Source organism: Ammodytes marinus, assembly GCF_949987685.1.
Source record: "Ammodytes marinus genome assembly, chromosome: 17".
Classification (NCBI taxonomy): Eukaryota; Metazoa; Chordata; class Actinopteri; order Uranoscopiformes; family Ammodytidae; genus Ammodytes; species Ammodytes marinus.
Window position 1 is genome coordinate 18,527,855 of NC_137221.1, and position 21,217 is coordinate 18,549,071.

At 42.6% G+C, this 21,217-nt stretch overlaps 1 protein-coding gene across 2 annotated transcripts in view; it reads right to left on the reverse strand.

Moving 5' to 3' along the window:
* dync1i1a (dynein cytoplasmic 1 intermediate chain 1a) overlaps nucleotides 1-21,217 on the reverse strand; it is a gene marked incomplete at its 5' end in the record, with an annotated part of 50,217 nt that overhangs the window by 19,929 nt on the left and 9,071 nt on the right. The window contains 4 exons of one of the 2 annotated variants that reach the window (XM_080046100.1): nucleotides 4,102-4,227; nucleotides 4,542-4,641; nucleotides 5,890-6,061; nucleotides 8,656-8,751. In XM_080046100.1, coding sequence (XP_079902226.1) covers nucleotides 4,102-4,227; nucleotides 4,542-4,641; nucleotides 5,890-6,061; nucleotides 8,656-8,751 — 494 coding nt within the window. The remainder of the gene's footprint in view (nucleotides 1-4,101; nucleotides 4,228-4,541; nucleotides 4,642-5,889; nucleotides 6,062-8,655; nucleotides 8,752-21,217) is intronic. The other variant, XM_080046099.1, reaches the window with a different exon arrangement.

Here is a 21,217-nt window from a genome sequence, read left to right on the forward strand (position 1 = left end):
TGTGTCAGTTGGCATTTTAAAAGTATTGGGTTTGTTACACAGTAAATAAAAACGACCACTGATGAGCACAAATGTCTAAGAAATAGTCAAACGTCCCGCAAAATGTAACACTTTGAAATGAGTTTTTGCCCGTAGAGGGCACATCTAATTTGTGTGCCGCAGTTGGCCCTCGGGCCGTAGTTTGGACTCCCCTGATCTAAGTGCTCGCTAAACACATGGGTTATTACTGTGTGGCTGTATTCGATTTTTTTTTGGCACATAACTAAGATGTAGCTTCTACGGGCAAAAACTAATTTCAATGTGTTGAATTTTGCAGGACATTTGACTACTTTTTACAAATGTAAGCTCATCAGTGGTAGTTTTTATTTATAGTGTAAAAAACCCTATACTTTTAAAATACCAATTTACACAAAAGATGATACCACAAGATATATGTCTAAGTGTGGGTTCAAACTAAGCTAGTTAATATTGCTGTTGCGTTGTTCTCTCTCTCTCATTTGATCTATCATTGTCCTCCTCTCCTTATGCTTTGCTTCTCTTGCTCAACGTCTCTGAGAGTTCAGAAGGCCTAGAGACCGATGCAAAGCGCCCAGATATTAATAAGAATATGACTGAGTCCAATGGGATATGACAGTAGCGGTGGGGGTTGTTACAGGGAGGCGTGTGGTTTGGGGGGAGGGGGGGAGGTTCAGCAGAGGTTTCCAGTCAAACGGGCCCTTTAATGTGGTGTGACTTGCCCTGCTTGAGAGGCGGGTGTGAAGTTACAAGATTGGACCCAACTGGGATGAGGCGATGATGGGTCCAACTGCTGGGACGGTCGTGATGAGGGGAAGCACGCTCAACCGGTACCAGAATGCACTGCAGCGGCAGCCCCTCTCCTGCAGTATACAAGCCCAACCCACACACTGATGGATCCCACACTTCCTCCACCATATTACAGATCAATGGCTCCTCAAGTGGGGTCATGAAACTGCCACGGGTCCTTAAGGGGATTGCAATAAGTACCCTATAGTATACTGAGCTACTGTGACATTTTTAGGTATACAGTAGTGAGAGAACAATGATGAACAGTTTATGATGAATAAGTTAGTACATAATAATACATTAAGAAGAACGACATGATCTGAATGAAGAAGGGCACAAATAACCAAATGTATAAAGATGCTTAAATACATCTGTATTCATCTATTAAAAACTTGACCAGATTTTTCATCCAGAGACAGAAAAAACTCACAATGTATACTCAACATTACAAGAAAATGACAAAGCATCCAAATATAACAAGCCAAAGTATAGTATTCGTTTGATTGGTTGTAATAAAGAATCGGTAGGTAAATAGGTAAAGGCAGTAAAGAGGGGAGGTAAAGATAGAGCAAAATGGGAAAAATAGACGGCGATGCAACAGGAATAGAATGCACAGCTGTCAGATTGTGACATTTGTTATTTCCAAAAGTGAAACATTTGTTGAATTGAAACGCAATATGACGACACAGCTCCATGGATATTGCCAGACAAGTTTGTGCACAATCCCCAGATTGCTTAAAGTGAGACACACTGACGCCTCCCCAAATCAAACCATCACCAGCTTTGAAATAATTAAACTTTTCCACCCCACCAACATGTCAGGGACATAAAGCCCTAAAAAAAAGGGTTTTCCAGAAGTCCAATGCAAATGAACAAGAACAAACATTATAATAGATGATAATGTGTTTGAAAATATCGATCCAAACAGTCCAGAAACAAATAAAGCTGCACTGGAAATAACTAGGTATGATCAAACTCCAGCAAGAACATTTTCCGCAGTTGGGAAAAAAAAAAAAAAACATTTAAACCGTGAATTTATTGTTCATAAAACAGCACAAAGCAAGACGAGAAATATAGAAGCTTGACCTCACCAAAACCCCATCGGAAACATGAAGCCCTCCATAAGCCATCGCCTTATACAATAAAGCCCCTGCTGAACCAGACCTCAACCACAAACCCCAAACCCTCCAATACTGACCCAGCACTGTCATTCTTTTCTATACACACACACACAGAGACACACACACACACACACACACACACACACTCACAGCAGCCTTTACACATGCGTAAAACACACACACTCACATGTGCACACAGAGATAGGATTTAACCATCTATCTTTCCATCCACCAGATAAATGCAAGTAAACTGTCTGCTGAGTGTTTGTATGTGCGAGTGTGTACAATTAAAGGTGCAAGGATAACAGCTTGCCTCTCTGTTCATCTGGCTAAGAACGGGAGGTGGGAGGTGAAAAGAGAAACTAGGGGGAAAGCAGAGACATAAAGGGGAAGAGGGGAAGAGGCACCCCGGCCTGTGGTTTCGGGGGGTTAAACGGCAGAACATGCTCGCACATTAAGAGCCATCTGATCCGCGGCTAACTACAGAGTCGGGAACTCTGTTTGAAAAAGGCCCCGCAAGAAAAAAGAAAGAGCTCTCCTCCTCGTCTAACCGCTCCTGTGCCCCTTTCATCCGGATCCAACAGTGACAAGGAGAATGGCTCATTCCAAATGACTCGCAAGCTCTTCTTTCTTCTTCCTTCCCACTCCTATTTTAGTCCATCTCCATTTTATCCTCTACTTGTTTATTTGGGCACTCCAATTTTTAAATCCGCACTCTATCTTTCTTTCTGTGTTTTTCTGTCATTCACGTTTCTTTTCTCCACTCATGAAAAGACCGTGGCAGAGCCCCAGGCCACACTTACTCACTGACTAACAAGGGGTTAGGGGGGGGGAGTAGGAAAAGTTTGAGAGAAGAGGGGCACTTGGGAGTTTCTGTTTTCTCTCAGTTTTTCTTCTGTCTTTTCTCCATCTGATATCACTTCATCTGATGCACATCTCTCCAGCAAAACCAATCTCTCTGCATGCGAAAAAAGGCCCGCTGTGTTCGCGGAAGGGGTTTGTATGTGTCGGACAATCAAAAACAATGACAATGCTTTGTTACGTTACGGATAAAAGTGTCTCTGTTTTGCAATGCAAAGAGTCGCCATTGTATTCCAGCCATTTTGCATTTCCACTTAAAACGTGAATACAGCTTACCTCTGTTGTACACATTTGCAGCCGATTGGCCCCCCTTTGGCTAAACTGAGCATTTTATTGGCCGCTTACACGAATATCCTTGTCCCCAAATGTCTTCTATTCAACGGCGACAATTCACAGATCAGCATGCTGAGAAAACCACATTGTTAATAATGTCAGATGTACAGTACATATTTCCTCTGTGAACCACATGGAAAATCTAGTGAATCTCACAGCTACAAGATGCATAGCTGTAATCTATCCAAAAAGACCACATGGATTTCAGCACTGGCATAAATTATGTTGCAGTGAAAGAATGGAGTGCTTTAAACCCATCATGGAGCTACGCTTACATGGCAAGCGTCATATTGAAATATTTGCACGGGATATGTGGTTCTGTGTGTGTTTGAGAAACCAAGTGAAAAATGTATTTTCATATATGTATTTTGAATGTGAGCTTATGTGTGCACATGACATTCATTTTAGCAGTAACGGGCTTGTAGAAATGCTAGTACAGGTGTATTTTCACACTTTGAGTGATGTGTGTGAGGAGGACTTGTCAGTTATTAGGGGAAGCACAGCACTGCTGACATTAGACGCGGCATCACTGTGGGTGGGCTAACACACACATGTGGCAGCGTTGGATTAGGAAGTGGTAGGCCACATCGTATTACTACCAAGACGTCTCTATATGGCCTCGCCTGTCTCGTGGGAGCAGTGAATCCCTCCCACCCAATCCTTCCATCCTTCTCTCCTCCCTCCCCTCCGTCCACCGTTTTTCTCCGTGTCATTTGCTATTAGAATCACACCCATCAATGGCTTTCTTTCCCACCGAAACCCTAGGTTTTTTGCATTAAAACTGGCCTCCAGTGGCAGCGTTCAGCTATAATCCAATCTGAAGGTCAAATGAATGCATGTGGAGCTGCCTTTCATTTCCCTAACCCCAACCACCCATAAAAACAGAGAAAAGCAGAGGGAGCAAAACTACAGAAACCAGCAATCAAGACTGCACTTCTTGTTCTATGGTTTGGGAAATATGTGCGAGTTTTTATAAGAGTACCTGACAGTGAAAGATGTACTCTGGTGTGGACTTCCTGAACTTCATGTTCCATACTAGGGCAACACCGTCCGGTTCATGTGGAGCATCTTCATTGTTGTTATAGGAGGCAACCAGCAACTCAGGATACTGAGAGAGAGACAGGAAAAAAGAGGAGAAAGAGGGGGAGAGGGCTGTCAGTTAAACAAAAAAAGACTAGTAAGACAAAGTAGAGAAACAGCTGATCCTAAACACTAATTACATTTTTTTTAAACGCATCTACGACAGTGATGCTCAACCCCATGTCTAGACCTAAAGTGTTCAGTGTTGCGGGTAACACCTGCATAATTGATGCTAAGTTTTCAAATTCTGGAAAGCATAGCTTTAAAAAATTAAAAAGGAGGAGGAAAATCTTAATGCATTGTTTGAGTTGTAAGCTACGTGCATAGGGCTTCAGGCCTCACCTGAGCGGACCAGTCAAGGCAGGTGATTACACGATGTTTGGACCAGTGTTCATCATAGAAGAGCCTGCTGAAGGACAGGCTGGAGCCGCTACCCAGGTCTCTGAAAGAAAGAAAGCAAAGACAAGGTTCATAGATTATTTTTGGGATCAGACCTAAAAAAACAAAGTCGTACAACATGTACTCTCCAACGTAAACAGCTGTCCGCCAAGAAAAAGAATGTTGTGTGTTTGCAGGGGGTAACTTATGATCACTGCTAAGGCACTTATAATGTGAATATTCACAAAGTTTCACAGCCATAGTAAGCAGTGGAGGAAGTGGAGAGGCCTAACCTTTAAGGATTGCAGCCAGGGACCTTCAACAGCTGACGCACATATATCACAAATACATTAAAAAAAAACATACACTGTTTGTTCATGAATCTCAGTCTACTCAAAAGGCATTTTAAAGGTCTTGAAACTGCAAGTTTGCAGTTGGCCGGCCACATTGGCTAAAGTTTTTGAGATGTGTCTGGCACCATTCGCTCTGGTCAGCCATTAACCGCGGCCATCGACTGATTCAGCATATGGAACTGACGGTGATGGAATTTGGTGCGTGGAGCTGCTGTGTGCCTGGCTGTTCACCTCAGTGAGTCAGTCATTTTCAGCCAACATGTTGCCTGTGGTCAAACAAGATCCTGAGCAGATTGTTGTGTCATTGGCTACTTCATTAAGTTACATCACCACGGTTTTGTGTTTGGGGAAAGTTACCAGACCTTCTGTTGTAGCTCCAACTTTAGTGTGAATTACAACAAATGCTGTACATTAATATGTGTAAATGAGCCATTGTGTGAGCATGACCAGTAACGAAACAGAGTTGCAAAATGTAGGTCAAGTTATTACAATTTCAATAGCCTAGTCAATGGAAAACAAAGAAGATGGCTGAATCACTCTATTTGACCACAGGATTGATGCTCCTCTGTGGCTGCAGTGGTCAAAGGTGAAGTGAGCGGCATTCTTTAACAGCAGAGCAGTATGCTAAAACAGCGTTGCACTTATGACCCTTATAACTTCAACCAACACTTTGATAACCCCCATTTGGAGGAAGCCCTTCAGATGGCCAGACATTACAATGCTCCGTTAAGACACGACGGTTGTCAGTTCACACGGGTTTCTAACCCCTTGAGAGAGTGTGACATCAGCGGGAAGACATCTATTTTGAAGAACAAAGGAGCCCCAAGAGTGACACAGTGGGCATGAGTCAGTCTTAGCACATTTCTTTTGATTGCTTGAAGCATGCAAGTAAATACTCACATGTGCTCTCACACACACCCAAACCCGCCCCCTCCCTCCCTTCCTCCCTCCCTGCTCACCCCTCTTTGTCCCCCAGGTCACGGCCGCTGTAGTCAAAGAAGATGTCGTCGTCTTCGGCCAGAGCTCTCTCCATCACCCGGATGCTGCAGTCGAAGAAACTCTGAAACTCAGAGGAGTGAAGGATCTGCTGCCTCTCCTCCTCCGTCAGCTCCCGCAGCACTGGGAAGGAGCCTGATGGAAGGGACGCAAACATAACAAACAAGACATGAGCACTTGTACTTTTTAAAAATGTTACGTATATAAAGTAGTATATAAGTTGTGGTGTTTTCACCTTCATTAGATAGTAGCAAGGACTCTTGCCTTAATGGTATGCACTCTACCAGTGAGCCACCGGGGCACCCCTACTTTAATTATCGACTAGCTATAACAAAGATTTTCTGAACCAGTGTTTGTTCATTAATTGTCCATCACACTTTCCTTAAAGGCCTACTCCACCGGTTGGAATATGAAGGTGTATTGAACTCGGAGATCCTATTTAGTATAAATGTGCAAAAAAAATTGAAATCGGATCATCTTAGCCTGAGAAAAGGCAGAAAGAGTGTTTTATGGTCTCACTGTCTAACCCTACCTTTTCCTTACTGTGACATCACAGTAAGGGTTAGAATTAACAGGACAGCTGGGCCAAGGGAAGACTGAGGGAAGAAAAACCTCATTCATTATATTATAATAGCTATTTTATAATGATAGAACGCTGGTTCCGTATGGGCGAAGTATTCCTTTAAGCCTTAGGTGACATCTTCAAATTGAATCTATGCTCAGACCAATAGTCCAAATCCCAAATATATGTTAGATATACATATTATGTCAGGCCTTTGTGATTGAAAACTGACTTGGATGATTAAAGGATATCAAAAAAATAGTTTATTTTGAAACAGTTGTTAAAACCAGTCTCTCTAAAAAGATAAATGTCTATTTAACGACTGCACTCTGTCATTCTACTTTTTATAACTGATAATAGCACAGGTATCTTACTGTACGCTGTGCTGTCATGTCTACTTGTGCAACAAACAACAACATAAAGAGTACATCATGTGCTTCCGATGTCAGATTAACATTCACTTCATCTGTTTCACAACCAGAATCACATCCAGGACATAATAAACTACAAACGTTTCCTAATGCATCTTTTCTAATAAAACCCGACAGTAACAACTTCATAAGGCAAGAGAAAAACAAAGCCCTCTGAGCGACACGCCTCCCTTTGAAAGTAATGGTGCTGCACAGCACGACGTCCGGGTTTTGAAGTCACTGTCCCCAAGCACATATGCGAATTTAGACACACACACAAGCATGCAAACACACTTATTTATCGACCTTTACCCTGCCTCTTGACTTTGATCTCCCCCCATCCCTTTGTATTTCTTACGAGTTGTCAGAAAAGACCCAGCGAATCGAGTGGCAGAGATCAAAGGCCAGACCTTCTAATAGGCCAGGATGGAGAGGAGACGGGTGACTGTGTGTTTATGAGTGCGTGTGTGCATGCATCAGTCTATGTGTGTGTTTGGGACACACTCTGAACAGTCAGGAAGTGAATATGAATAGTTCTTACCCATTTGTGCATCTATCTCACGTTGTGTTTTTTCCCCACCCAAGGCCCTTTCTCAATATTTTACTACAGTACATGAACCCTGCATATTTGACACACACACACACGCGCACACACACACACACACACACACACACACACACACACACACACACACACACACACACACACACACACACACACACACACACACACACACACACACACACACACACACACACACACACACACACACACACACACACACACACACACACACACACACACACACACACACACACACACACACACACACACACACACGCACACACACACACTTTCCTTTCTGCTTTGAAGTGTGGTCAGGGGGGTCAAGTGACAGGTTTTTAATCAGCGCTGACCCTCACATGCCATGGAGCTGATATGCCGGGCCGCCTTAACCCTGCACCGTAACCTACTGCCACCCTTCCATCTGATCCACCCACTGACTGGGAGAGGGTGTCACACTAGGGCCGAGTTGCGTGACAGTTTGAACCAACAACATGTGAGAAGTCGAAGGGAAGGGAGGAAGCTGGAGGGTAAAGAATGGTATCTTTTGTGTTTGAAGTAATTGGCGGAAAAATTGAGTTTGTGCACAGAGGGACATTTTTTATTTAAAGTTAATATATTGTGCTCATTTAAAGGTTGAAATGTGTCATTTGATTTTCTATTAGAGACTGTTTTCATGGTGCAGTGTCCAAAAAAAACTTTTATATCTCTCACAGTGCCATTGTGGAATCTTCTGTTTGCAGCCTCTTTCTGAAACGCTCAGTTTTAGAGCCTGTCTCTTTAAGCCATGCCCTACAAGAAGCCCAGTCTGCTCTGATTGCACTTAAACTTATTGCCAGCTTGCATCTTACTGCTTCAGAGGTAACAGGGGATGTGCTTATCACAGGTGGAGGTAGTGCTAAGCTAGGTTGGTAATAAGGGGGGTGGCTTCTCTCCTTATGATGTCATAAAGGGAGAGAAATCTGACTGGGGTTTTGGAACACAGGTTTTCAGAAAGGTGGAGGCAGAGGTGGAGTAAAGAGAGAGGGTTGTTTTTTTGTTTGTAGTACTGTTGAAGAAACATGAAAAAGTGCATAAAAGATGACCTTTAAGAAAACCTCCCACCCTGACCCATCAATGACGATCACTAAAAACTATAAAAGCTGACCATTTTTGCTTATTCCTCATTCATCCGTCCATCAATCCTTTGTACCTTCTTTAGTTTCCCGGTTGTCATCTTCATCCTGCTGCTCTGACTCCGGGCCTGGCTTTGCCTCCATCGTCTCTTCATCTTCCTCTTCCTCCTCTACTGAGAGAGAGAGAGAGTAAGAAAAAAAGAAATGTAAGGAGAGAGCACTCATGTTAATCAACAGCTGTTCCAATTTTCCTCGACCTCCCGCTGTGCACAGCCTTCCCCCTGCTTCTTACCAAAATAATCATTCCCAGAAATTTACCGGTACACCTGACAGACTAACATTTGGTCCAAATGGGTTTATTTTACAAACACACGCACTCATATCTGCATTTGTTATTGTTTTACTGCATATGTAATGTGAGGCATAAATGCTGCGGACATTGTTGCATATGAAGTTGTAGGTGAACATTGTCTTCGGAAAAAGAAATATACCCAGGAAACAAGTATGTGCCCATTTCGGTGTTGCAGCTGTCGAATGAGTTCACATGGGCCGCATGTGTGGACGTACTAGTCACTGGGCACGCAAATCACATGCACGCACACACAAACCACACACACACAGCAGGAAATCTCAGAGTTGTGTGCACTCCCCCCCCCCACACACCTTTGACCCCAAGCTAAAATCCAATAGTGTGTGTGTGTAAAAAAGGGGATTCCCTCTACATTCCCTCCAATCAGGCTCTGCAATTATGCTTGACTCTCCAGGATTCATTGTAAGTGTGTGCTGTGTGTGTGTGTGTTTGGTAAGAGGTGGGGTTGGGGTTCAAGTATGAAGGGTTACTGTCAACATAGGCACCTGCTTGTCAGCTACTGGCCCCACCCACCCTCCAACAATCCCCCCAGGGCATGTGTTGGTAACCCTCGCCAACCTCTCCTCCTCTTTTCTGCTGTTCCCTCCCTCCCAAAACAGATGCTGGGATTCGGGAGGGAGGGGACTCTCAGAAGACCTCTTAACACGCCGACACTGTGACCGGACACCTGTGGTCTGATCAACATACACACGCTACACACGCACACATCACAGTCTGTCTTTCTCTCTCTACACACACGGGGCCCTCGCCCGCGGTGCCAGGGGTGGCGAGGGGTTAACTGGCGCGGGGTCAAGCTGACAACAGTCGCTCAGTCCAGCGGGAGGAAGTGACTACATCGCACCCTCAGACGTGTCATGTCTCTCTCTCTCTCTCTCTCTCGCTCTCTCTCACACACACACACACACACACACTTCGGGTGTGTTTAACTCAGCTGGAGTATGGCCCGGGGCACTGTTAAAACCACTTGCTCAAGGGCCGCTCTTGCACCGGATGAACTGTCCATTTATCACTTGGACTCGCCTAAGCTTTTGATAAACTCACTGCTGCTTTAAAAAAAAGGCAAAAATACGATTGAAATTCATACAAGAAATGCTGCCTAAAGTGCTTTACCATGATACATCTACAAATTACATTATATATAGCTCTTTTTATTATTATAATATATATATATATATTCTTGCCTAATTTTTTTCCCATAATGTCTGGATTATTGGTACATTTATGTCTCACCCTTACTTTCTGTTTTAAAGTCAATGGTTTTGATTTTTGATATAGGACTGTTTGTTGTATAACTTGTGTACAATAAATGACTAAGCTTAATCAAAATCATAGCATTAACGGTCAAACCAAGTCGGTGGCTAACATCCAGCTGTAGTGATAAAAACAGCAGTGACCCTCCAGTATGGAACAGAAACCAGAGGGGACAAGACAGGCCTGCTTCAGTGCTGGGAAGACACATTCCACACAACTTCTCTTCTATCCTGCTTTATTTATTTCTATTTTCTTGACCTTATGGGACCGGTCCGGTGGTTGGATTGTGTGGCGATGGGGATGGGAGGAGCGTGAGTAGAGGAGAGAGACCACATTGAAGAGCGGTAAAACTGTCAACCCCGGGGACACCACGACTCTGGAGCAAGGCAGCGTGATTCATGGGCTATGGGTTACCTCACTGAGAGGGAGACGCTCCAAATCCTGTATGAAGATACTGCTGATGTCGTTGCCAGCGGCAATGCATCAAGTTGTTCTGACAAAGCCCTGCACCAAAAATATCCCAGATATTTCCTTTAAATGTTATTTCTCAGAGGAAGGCCTACATTTCTGTGTGTGTGTGTGTGTGTGTGTGTGTGTGTGTGTGTGTGTGTGTGGTATACAACACTGGAAAGTAAGTCTCATGGGATAAAAATGATAACATTGAACATTATATTAAAGGTAAATGCAAACACACACACACACACACACACACACACACAGAGTCGAAGCTTCAAAAATAATCAGGGAAGGGAAATCAAAAGAGAAAATATTCCACAGTACGAGTGTCTCTGTAAGTCACTGCTCACTTTCTTGTTTCCAGCTCATTCTAGTCACGGGGATGCTTTCCCTTTCCACCTGCCGCTTAATACCTCTTCTCACTACAGGACAACAGGTTAACTGGTATCCACCCCCTCGCTGCAGACTGGGGTCCACCTTGATGAAACTCGGCTTGGGGGCTCCAGTTTAGGCCGGCTATACACCCGCAGTAATGATACTCTCGGCAGCCCAGGGCCACCGCATCTGGCTGCCTCAATCTTCCCCTGGCTGCCTACTCATGCTGACCGGGCCCAGTCAATTCAGCACAGCAGGGTATGTAGACACACAGATTCACAGCGCAAAAGTGCCCACATGCACACAATCGTGTGAAAGGTGTTTGTAAATGCATATGCGCATGCACACACACACACACACACACACACACACACACACACACACACACACACACACACACACACACACACACATACACAGGCATGTACACACATCTGATCCAGTGAAATTGTTTGGAAGCGCAGAAACATAACTCTGCAGAAGGAGGGAAGAAACAACATAACCTACCACAGCTGTTAGCTCTGCTATTGTCATAACATTTGCATTATGCTAAAAATTGGCCAATTTTGTCGTTTAGAGCAGGGACAATAATTAAATATTAATATATTGGATGCATATAGTTGCTGAAAATTCAATTTATCAATTAAATGCTCTGCTATATTTAGCAATACAACGTGCACCAATGGATTTGATTGTATTAAAAACAACATGCATTCTATTATAGGCAATTCAGTCATGTCAGGAAACATATACTCAAATATCTCCTAATATCTATTGTAAAAACTACAATAATTATGAGACTTATCTGTTCTTACTTTGCAAATAGCAGTATAACACAACATGATACGGGAATATTTGATGGTACTTCTTAACAAAAAAATATCCTAATTATACAACTAAAATATTTATCTCCTCCACAGATAAATCAATCTCAACTATGTCATGCTAACAAGAATGCATTTGTAATTACATTGAAATTTGCTACTGTATTTTTGCTAATCATCACTGTATAATCAGGATTTCTCTGCATAAGGATCTTGGTAGACAGTATAGGCATAACTTTTGCTTTAATAGACTTTACAGGAAAGTGAAATAGTTCAGGTAAGAGTAATGTGCTGCTCTGTAAGTGGAATAAAGAAAATAACAGAACATAGTCTTAATGGAGGCTGACACACCGCTGAGACTTTCATTAGCTTAAACATTTTGCATTATGTCACAGTAGGCAGCGACTATCGCGCATGTGGAGTTTTAAATATACAGACAGCGTTTAAAGGATGTACACGCCGTGTCCCCCCCCCCTTCAGCTAGTACATAAAGCCCAATGGCATTGTGTGTCACAGCAATAATGTGCTAGCATGTGTTCCGTTTGGTAAGGATCAAAGCATCAGCTAACCTTTTATTCTGGACCCAATCCACAGTATGTGCTAAGTGCTGAAATTTGTTAGCGCATGCTTGGAGACACTGGCGTTGTTATCAAAGATCTGTGTGTGTGTGTGTGTGTGTGTGTGTGTGTGTGTGTGTTTGTGTGTGTGTATGTGTGTGTGTTTGTGTGTAGAGGGGAGGATAATAAATAATAATACATTTTATTTATATAGCGCTTTTCTCGCACTCCGGGGATGAGACCGGGACTATAACTTGTCATCGGCTATATTATGTGAAGAGCTGCAGACTTATCATAGCAGTATGGAGGTGACTACTAAATCTGAGTCACACACAATCAAAGTTGATAGACAGTGCTCATTATTGTTTACAGATCTCTATTGTGTTAATCACAAAGAAAGAGAGACACTGACATGAGAGGGAAAAGGCGACGGAAACGGAGAAAAATCCAGGATTTTGGGGGATCCCACGCACTGGGAATAACCCTACAACATTATGCACACATTCATGTGGACGGACACACACACACACACACACACACACACACACACACACACACACACACACACACACACACACACACACACACACACACACACACACACACACACACACACACACACACACACACACACACACACACACACACACACACACACACACACACACACACACACACACACACACACACACACACACACACACACACACACACACACACACACACACACACACACACACACACAGAGTTCGCAGGGGTTCTGGGAGGTTGGCTGTTGAGCAGACCACAACACAAGCCCTATGCAGAGGAGTAGGAGGAGGCCGACATGACTTGAAAGGCTCCTCTAATGTGGCCCTGGCACGACACACACACACACACACACACACACACACACACACACACACACACACACACACACACACACACACACATCAACTTCACGAAGAAAAACCCTTATTGTGAAAATACAGATGCGCAACACACACATAATCTTCCTTCTATATCCACTTCACCTCTGCATACATTACAGATGACCTGAGGCATCAGGGAAATTTTCTCACTTATAGTCATCCCACCTCCAGTAATATAATCCCTGTTATGAAAGATTTAGGCACCGCAAATCAAAATCTTAGATACAGTCTATCGGATGATTCTGCAAGTATAAAAAGTATATTCTAAATATGTAAAGCAAACAGTATCACTATGAAAACAGTACTTTGGCTTTTCTCAATCCTAATAGGTTTTCAGTCTACTGCTTTGGGGAAATAAAAGAGAAACATCACGTTTTCAGCCATACTGAACAAGTTCCTGCCTTATATTTCATGCTGCTGACAGTTTGACCAGTCACACTCTCTTTGCAAGCCTTGTATCCACTCACAACTGCCTGGGTAACTTTATCACATCAAACTCTTGTTTCTGAACGCGGTGAAACACTGCTAACGTTTTAGGGGGACCTCCGTTAAAGTCAAGCTGGACAGCAAATTGATGGGTTAGAACAAGCCATGCAGTAAAGTCGAACAGATCTTTTGCGGAGAGGTGAGAGGGCAGCCCAACCTGCTGAGGAATCTCACTGATCTGTAGATGGTCAAGACAGACAGGACAGACTGTGGAGAGAGAATCCCAATTACAGCATATGGCATGAACTGCATGAGTCAGTCCACGGGTGCAACTTCTTGCAGGTAAATTGGATTTCATAGGGAGGCTAAAGTGAATACCCCACTTAAACAGCCTAAAAAGTCAGTAGAATGTTAGTTATTGCTTGTAAAAACATATTGTTTCCCCTCATTTTAATCCACAAAACCCTTTTACTATAGTTTGCTAATATTTTCTGTTTTGGGAGTATTTCTTGCCTTTTCCTTTGTTTTAGTAGAAAATAATGTTTCATCATGGTTCATCAAGTCATGATTAACACAGTAGGGGTAAAAGTATTGCCCGCGTACACACACATTAGCAGCATGACCGGATGAAAAAAACTGGTGAGGCTAAAACCCGCAGGATGATTTAGATTAATTCATCTCTTCACCACACTGACTTCCCCACACTGATCAAATATTGTGTATGCGTGTGTGTTCAAGCCTATGTACACCCGAGTCTACGCCGTATGCACGCATGCTTGCACACACATAATCAGCTTTCGTTAATGCAGCCTATTCAGGCCTTTGGGGGTCTGCGGCAAACTCTGCTGTGTGCTGTGGGTTTGAGTAGATTCCCTCCACATCTCTTTCTCTCTTTCAGTCCCCCCATCTCTCTCTCTCTCTCTGTCTCTCTGTCGGCCCCACTCTCTTTCTAGCAGTGCCACCCAGGCTTGGCACCGACCCAGACCCACATCTTTAAACTGAGCCATCATGCCACGCCACGCTATGCCCCGAGCCCGGCCGCAAGGCCATGATTAAAACCCATGACTTCAAACTTTCCGAACTGTCAAAAACCCAGTCAGAGAGAGAGAGAGAGAGAGAAAGAGAGAGAGAAAGAGAGAGAGAGAGAGAGACATACCAACATAAAGTCTTAAATAAAATCACCGCTGTGGCATCGACTCTCTTTTCAGCGCGTCATCCGAGTTGGGATTTGTGTCATTCAGAAATAGGGCTGTGTTCATTTGTGCTGGTATATATGTGTGTGTGTGTGTGTGTGTGTGTGTTAAAGTGTGTGTATGGCTCTGATTGGAGGTATTGTGTTTGCAACTTGGATGACGATGGTGTTTCATTTTGTTTTAATGAGGGACGGATGGACAGATGGGACAAACAGTTTTTATAGGCCTGGGTTGATGCATGCGGTGTAATCCTTCTGGAGTGTACTCAAATAGACAAAGGTGTTTACAGCACCTCAGCGATGTTGTCAAGTAAATATACAAACTTATCTTCTGTTTAAAATCTTTATGAGTCAAAGAAAGCATTGCCCTTCATTGCACTGGAATCTTGTCAATCAAATCAAAATGATAGAAATAATAAACATCTGATTTAATTTAATTTCAAATGTAAATCTCAGACCGTTTTGGTTGGTGAGACTTTGAGGGATGCCACAGGTATATGTGCCAAGAGTGCCCCCTGCTGGAGAGTAACCGAACAGCATGTCAAGCAGAAAACCAGCATGCTCATCATATTTCCCTTCAATCAACTGCCAAGCTTTCAACTGTGATAATGATCTGGGAATTTGAGGTGTGAATAAGTTGCTAAACAAAATAAACAAAATGAAAGCAAAGTGACCATTTTGAGGTTTAGAAAACAAACAAATGTAGTTTCATCCCTCATTCTTTTTAACTTGACAAATAATGTTTGCAATTCATATGTATGCATGGTTGTTCTAAAAGTTTGGTCGGTTAAAATGATAAGAGGAGCTGAGAGCATAACACAGTCAAAAGGCACAAATACGACAAACAAAGGGTTAACAAACATTGAACCGAAACAACTAAAGTGAAACAGGGCCATGAGCTGCAGGCTAGCTGTGGCAGTGAACCGCTACACTCTCAAATGAAAATCCCTGGAGAGTCAAAAAGGATCTCGGAGTACAAGGGAGACCACCCAGGCAAACGTTCAAGACCCACTGTTGTTTTACACACGTGTAAAAAAAAAGAAAATGTAAGAAGGAGGGGGAAGGGTGGGGCACGCATGTCAAAAAGTCAAGTTCAACGAAATGCGAGCAAAGAAGGAGAAAAAAAGATAAAACAGTTGTAAAAATAAAAAATACGAGACTCGTGGAACATGAAACTGTAATCCTACTCATCTCAAGCACTCATTCAGATGGCAAATATTATTTTGGATGAGGGCCATTTTGCCAAAGAGAGAGAGAAAGCTGGAGGTAGGGAGATGAAGAAGGGGTTTCATGTACCTTATTATCCAGTGGTCATAGGGGAAAATTGCAATCATCTGTGACTCACTTGAAATACCTTGCGCTCTTTGAAAGACATTATTTTTCTCTAATATAAAGAGTTTTTCACTGGGTTTTCGCTGACTTGGTCATTTTGAAAGAAACCGCTTGGGACCCTGGATCAATTTTGGGAGTGAAAGGGGAGTGAAGGCTGCGCCTATTTGAGGGCGATGCCGATGAAAGCCGAGAGTTGTTTTATGAAGAGAGAAAGTGAGACGCGTCGGCCCGATAATGCGAGTCTGCTGAGGAGGGGAGATCATAACTGAGAAAAGCCTGCTCTGAAGTACGAGTGTGTGCGTGTACAATATGTGTGTGCAGCACATGCACACTTGGTTTAAAAAATATCTCCATAAGCTGCTACCTCAAGGCAATCACTCTTACCAATGTTGAGAAGACAATATTAAAAAAGACGATTTAGAAAAATGCACTTTCAGTTGAACAAATTAGAAGTAAAACAACTGAGTACATTTTGTTCAGAGTCCTCTGGGTCACTGTGGTTATTCCCTATTTGCTTTGAATTGTGTCTGTTCAGTCTGTTGTAGCCGCCTGGCAGGAACAACAACAATGTAGGAGACAAGCACTTCCATATGTGGCTGCGTACATATAGAACGCACACATACACGGACACATACAGAAATATATAAGTACCTAACCATGCAAAACACACACACTCATGCAACCACATTCTTCCCTCCAGGACCTTGAAGACTACCCACAAACCCCCCCAGTCATGTCGTTTTTTTCCCCGTATAGACTGGGAGTGTATTACATTCACTGTTTTTATATGAATGCGTCGTTGCTTTACTGGATTGTAGAAAAAATGTCTACGAAACGATCAATTGGCTTTGGGAACTTAAAGGACCTGAACCTCAGGAGTTGTGAGCATTTGGAAGAAGTCTGAGGCCGCAGCCCAACACAGTAATGCTTTCCCTCCACATAAAGTCACACCCACAACCAAGCGTTACTTTATATGAGCACAACAACACAACAGCCGATAAGCAAATCGTGTCACTAAGCTGTAAAGCTGCATTTTACATGTGGATACTATATAATTACCGAATTGTTGACTTGACTGAGTAAACCGTTGTCCATTACACTCTCACAACTTTACCTGAATAGCTCCAGGTGTGACATTTTTTGCTACTAGCGGAAACACCAATAATTGAGTTTTGTCACCAATATAAAAATTATAGTTTCCCTCTAGAATAAGCCAAGAGTTTGTGTATGCTAAAATAAAAGCAGTCGTATCTAAAATCAGTAAATATCTCATTGAGGAATTTTTTTTTAAACTTTTTTAGACAGATGTTTATAAATAAGAATTTAAAATAACCCACAATTAATATATTTAGGAGTTTTTCTGGACGTATATACAAAACTAAACACCGTAATTGGACCAACGTGCTGCCAATAGTCAGGATCATTTCATAAATTTGCTGTTTGGTTTGTAAACCGCCCCATTACGGGATTACACAGTGCTCAAGTGACATATGAGCAAATGTGTGTGGCCGCTTTGCCATTGTGCACACGTGTTGCTTCTGTGTACATTTCAGCCAGTGTGCACACACTTGTTTATTCCCATGTATGTTAGTCAGATCATGTGTGTTTACATTTATGAAACCGTGTGCTTGTGTGTGTGTGTGTGTGTGTGTGTGTGTGTGTGAGTACGCTCACAAAAATGTGGGTACGTCTATTCAGATTAGTGCTTGGAAATGGGTTCTCTCATGCAATTAGAGGCTATTACCAGTCTACCACATGTCAAAAGAAAGCCTCTTATTGCAGTAAATATACTTAAGGAGTGAATTACTGACCAACTATATACTCAAGCTGTACATATCCTGAAAACTAATGGGCCAGAAAATACTTGTGGGGGAACGGAGAGTCATGCACACTCACTTTTGAACAAGGATGCAACAAGTAAAAGTGCAACACACACAATTGACCCCATGAACTTTAAACCCTTACAAGAGGGTTTTCCAAAGTTCCAACATCAAATTATATCCAAACAAACAGTTGTATTCCTGAAGGTCTACTTGTGGTTCACTGCAAAGGATTACAGCTGTAATATCATAACTGCTGCAACATCCCACATACAGTAGGCCTCCGCTGCTACTCCTCCATTCCTGTTTATTCTATCATAATCAAATATTTCTCTTGCTTTTTAAACACTCCCTGTATCCCTTCTCTCCATTTTCTCTTTGTTCCTTTGGTTACCTTTCCACTGTGGCAAATGATGGATATGTTAAGGCTCCACTGAGCAACACCAATTTACTACAAACTAGATCAGACTGTTGAAAAACTACCAATTGCCAACCTGCACACATGGATACAGTACGTGCATAGGCACATGCCCTCAGTCCCCTTGACCTTACCTACTCTTGCCAACATCTCAGGCACACACATGCACACACACACACACACACACATACAGATGGTTATCTTCAGATTGGAATCAGGAAAGTTAAAGAGTGGGTTTGTCAGCATGCTGACATTTTGTGGGGGCGAGTGGGATTGGCCAGTCCAAAGGAGGGATGCAGGGAGAAACAAAGAGTGAGACAGAAAGGAAAGGTTGCCCACATTTTGCTGAAACTACTGTATATGAAAACTCAACCCTTCCGCTGTGTGTAGATCTATCTACTCTAGTTATTGATAGAAAATGCATAGGATTTTTGTTTCTCCTAAACATTGCAACAGGTGTCTAGAAAAGCATAGACTTTTCACACACCACGACCACTGCTGGCCATGACTTTGCTGTTTTGTGTGTTCAAAATACTTATAAAAGATTTAGGAAAATATGCTTTGCAGAAGATTGTGAAGCGAACCAAGCAAGAAAACTCATTTGGAGTTCCAGTTTCAGTGTTTATTTATCATTAGATTCTGTTTGGGGTGAAAAGCACCATACCCCTTGCAATACAAGCCGCTTCTCTTTCTCAAGAACATGTCAACATGGTTAGGCACAAGATAGAGGCATGAAACACCAAGCACCCACCACACACTTTGTTTGACCTCTGTGGGGTTAGGTTACTATCACACACCACATTAGACCTTACTTTATTTCCTTGCAATGTCGTTATAGACAAAGCGTCCATCCCCTTCAACAAGCCTGTCCATTCATAGCCATTAAGGATAGCAGTAAAAAGCTGGAGCCAACCGTGACTGAGGCTAATCGGATTGGCCGACACAATGGCCACTCGGGACAGACCGATCACTAAGGAGCCAGTGGGAAAAGGGAAATACATAGGACAGCTACACATCCCGATTACAGGGAAAGCATCGGTCACGGAAATGAAAAGCCATATCATTAACTGGATTAAATGAGAGTCACACACACACGGGGACTTTAAAACACAAACTCTTGTGTAGAAGATGAACAGACACAAAACATCTGATCAAATCAATCCAATTTGATAAAGCTTGTATTCAGTCTCCAACACACACACACACACACACACACACACACACACACACACACACACACACACACACACACACACACACACACACACACACACACACACACACACACACACACACACACACACACACACACACACACACACACACACACACACACACACACACACACACTACTGTAAAGCAATCTGATGTCATGCACACACACGCAGCCGGCCACCCGGGGCATAAGGACATGATATGAGGAACTGGAGAGGCCAGACTGTTCATGTGGAGAAGAAACCAAGAGAAAAGCTCTGAGTCACCCATCGTCAATTTAAAGTGATTACGATGAGACTGTACTTATCTTTCCTTTCACACACATACACAGTGTTGATGTGAAAGCATCTCTGACCTACATTAAGGACCATCTGGTGAATTCAAACACTAATAACATTGATAGAGATTACAATGAATATAGTGATAAAGGACATTACTGGAATATAAAAAAACATCAATTTGCCTCATGTGACATTTCCCGTAATAAGGGATGGATAGATATGACACAGAATAGAATGGGAATTTTTACAGTAAGCACCAGTTGCAATAAAATACAAATCTTTCTTGGGAATTTCTTGGTTTATCAGATCAAAATTCAACCCCGCTACAGTTCTGCCAGGAAACGTTTGCTAATCGTGAGACGTTTTGAATCACTGTTGAAATTAAACACAACAAAGGAACACTATTCAACACAAACGAGGGTTTACAACCAGATTTAGAAATCCTAACAACTAGAAGTCCCTCCATGGAGCTTTATACAATCCTGAGAGACACACCACCACCATCATTAAAACAACAGATTTTCTCTTCCGTTCATTTCTACAGCACAACCAGCTGGGCATCTCCCCTTCTGAATCCAACTGTTTCTCTCTCTGTATAATATGTTATACCATAACACAGAGCTAGCATTAGTTGGAAATTAGCACAAGGCAAATAAAGGGGTGTTCCTAAGATGGTACTGATATAGTGAGTTATTTATCTAATACAAAATAAAAATAAAAAGAGTGGATATAAATCAACCTTCTGCATACATGCATTGCATACCTAATCGGCAATTGATAATTATATTTGGTTCAGTGATCATCCTGTGATCACAGCATTACTCTGATCAAGTCAATCCACGTATACTGCCATTGGACTAAACATCTGCATGTGAAAACCACCAAGAGCTTCAGGGTGAGCTCACTAGTTCTCTTAGCCCAAAGCTGCATACACACTGGTGACCCACAGAGATGGACAACACAAACACACATACTGAAAACATGCCTGCTTTTGAGAATCTATCCGTTATCTGTCTGATATTTAATCCTAATGGGGACCCAGGTGTCCAACCTTACATTTGGGTTTGATAACATTTTATTATATTTGAATTATTTTACATCTCTTGCCAAATTCCCTATAATGATTAACATAAAATGATGTTAAGTGCCTTGAGTACATTTCTGAATCCGGCTTTGTGTCGCTGAGACGACGGAAACAGGGACAGAAATCT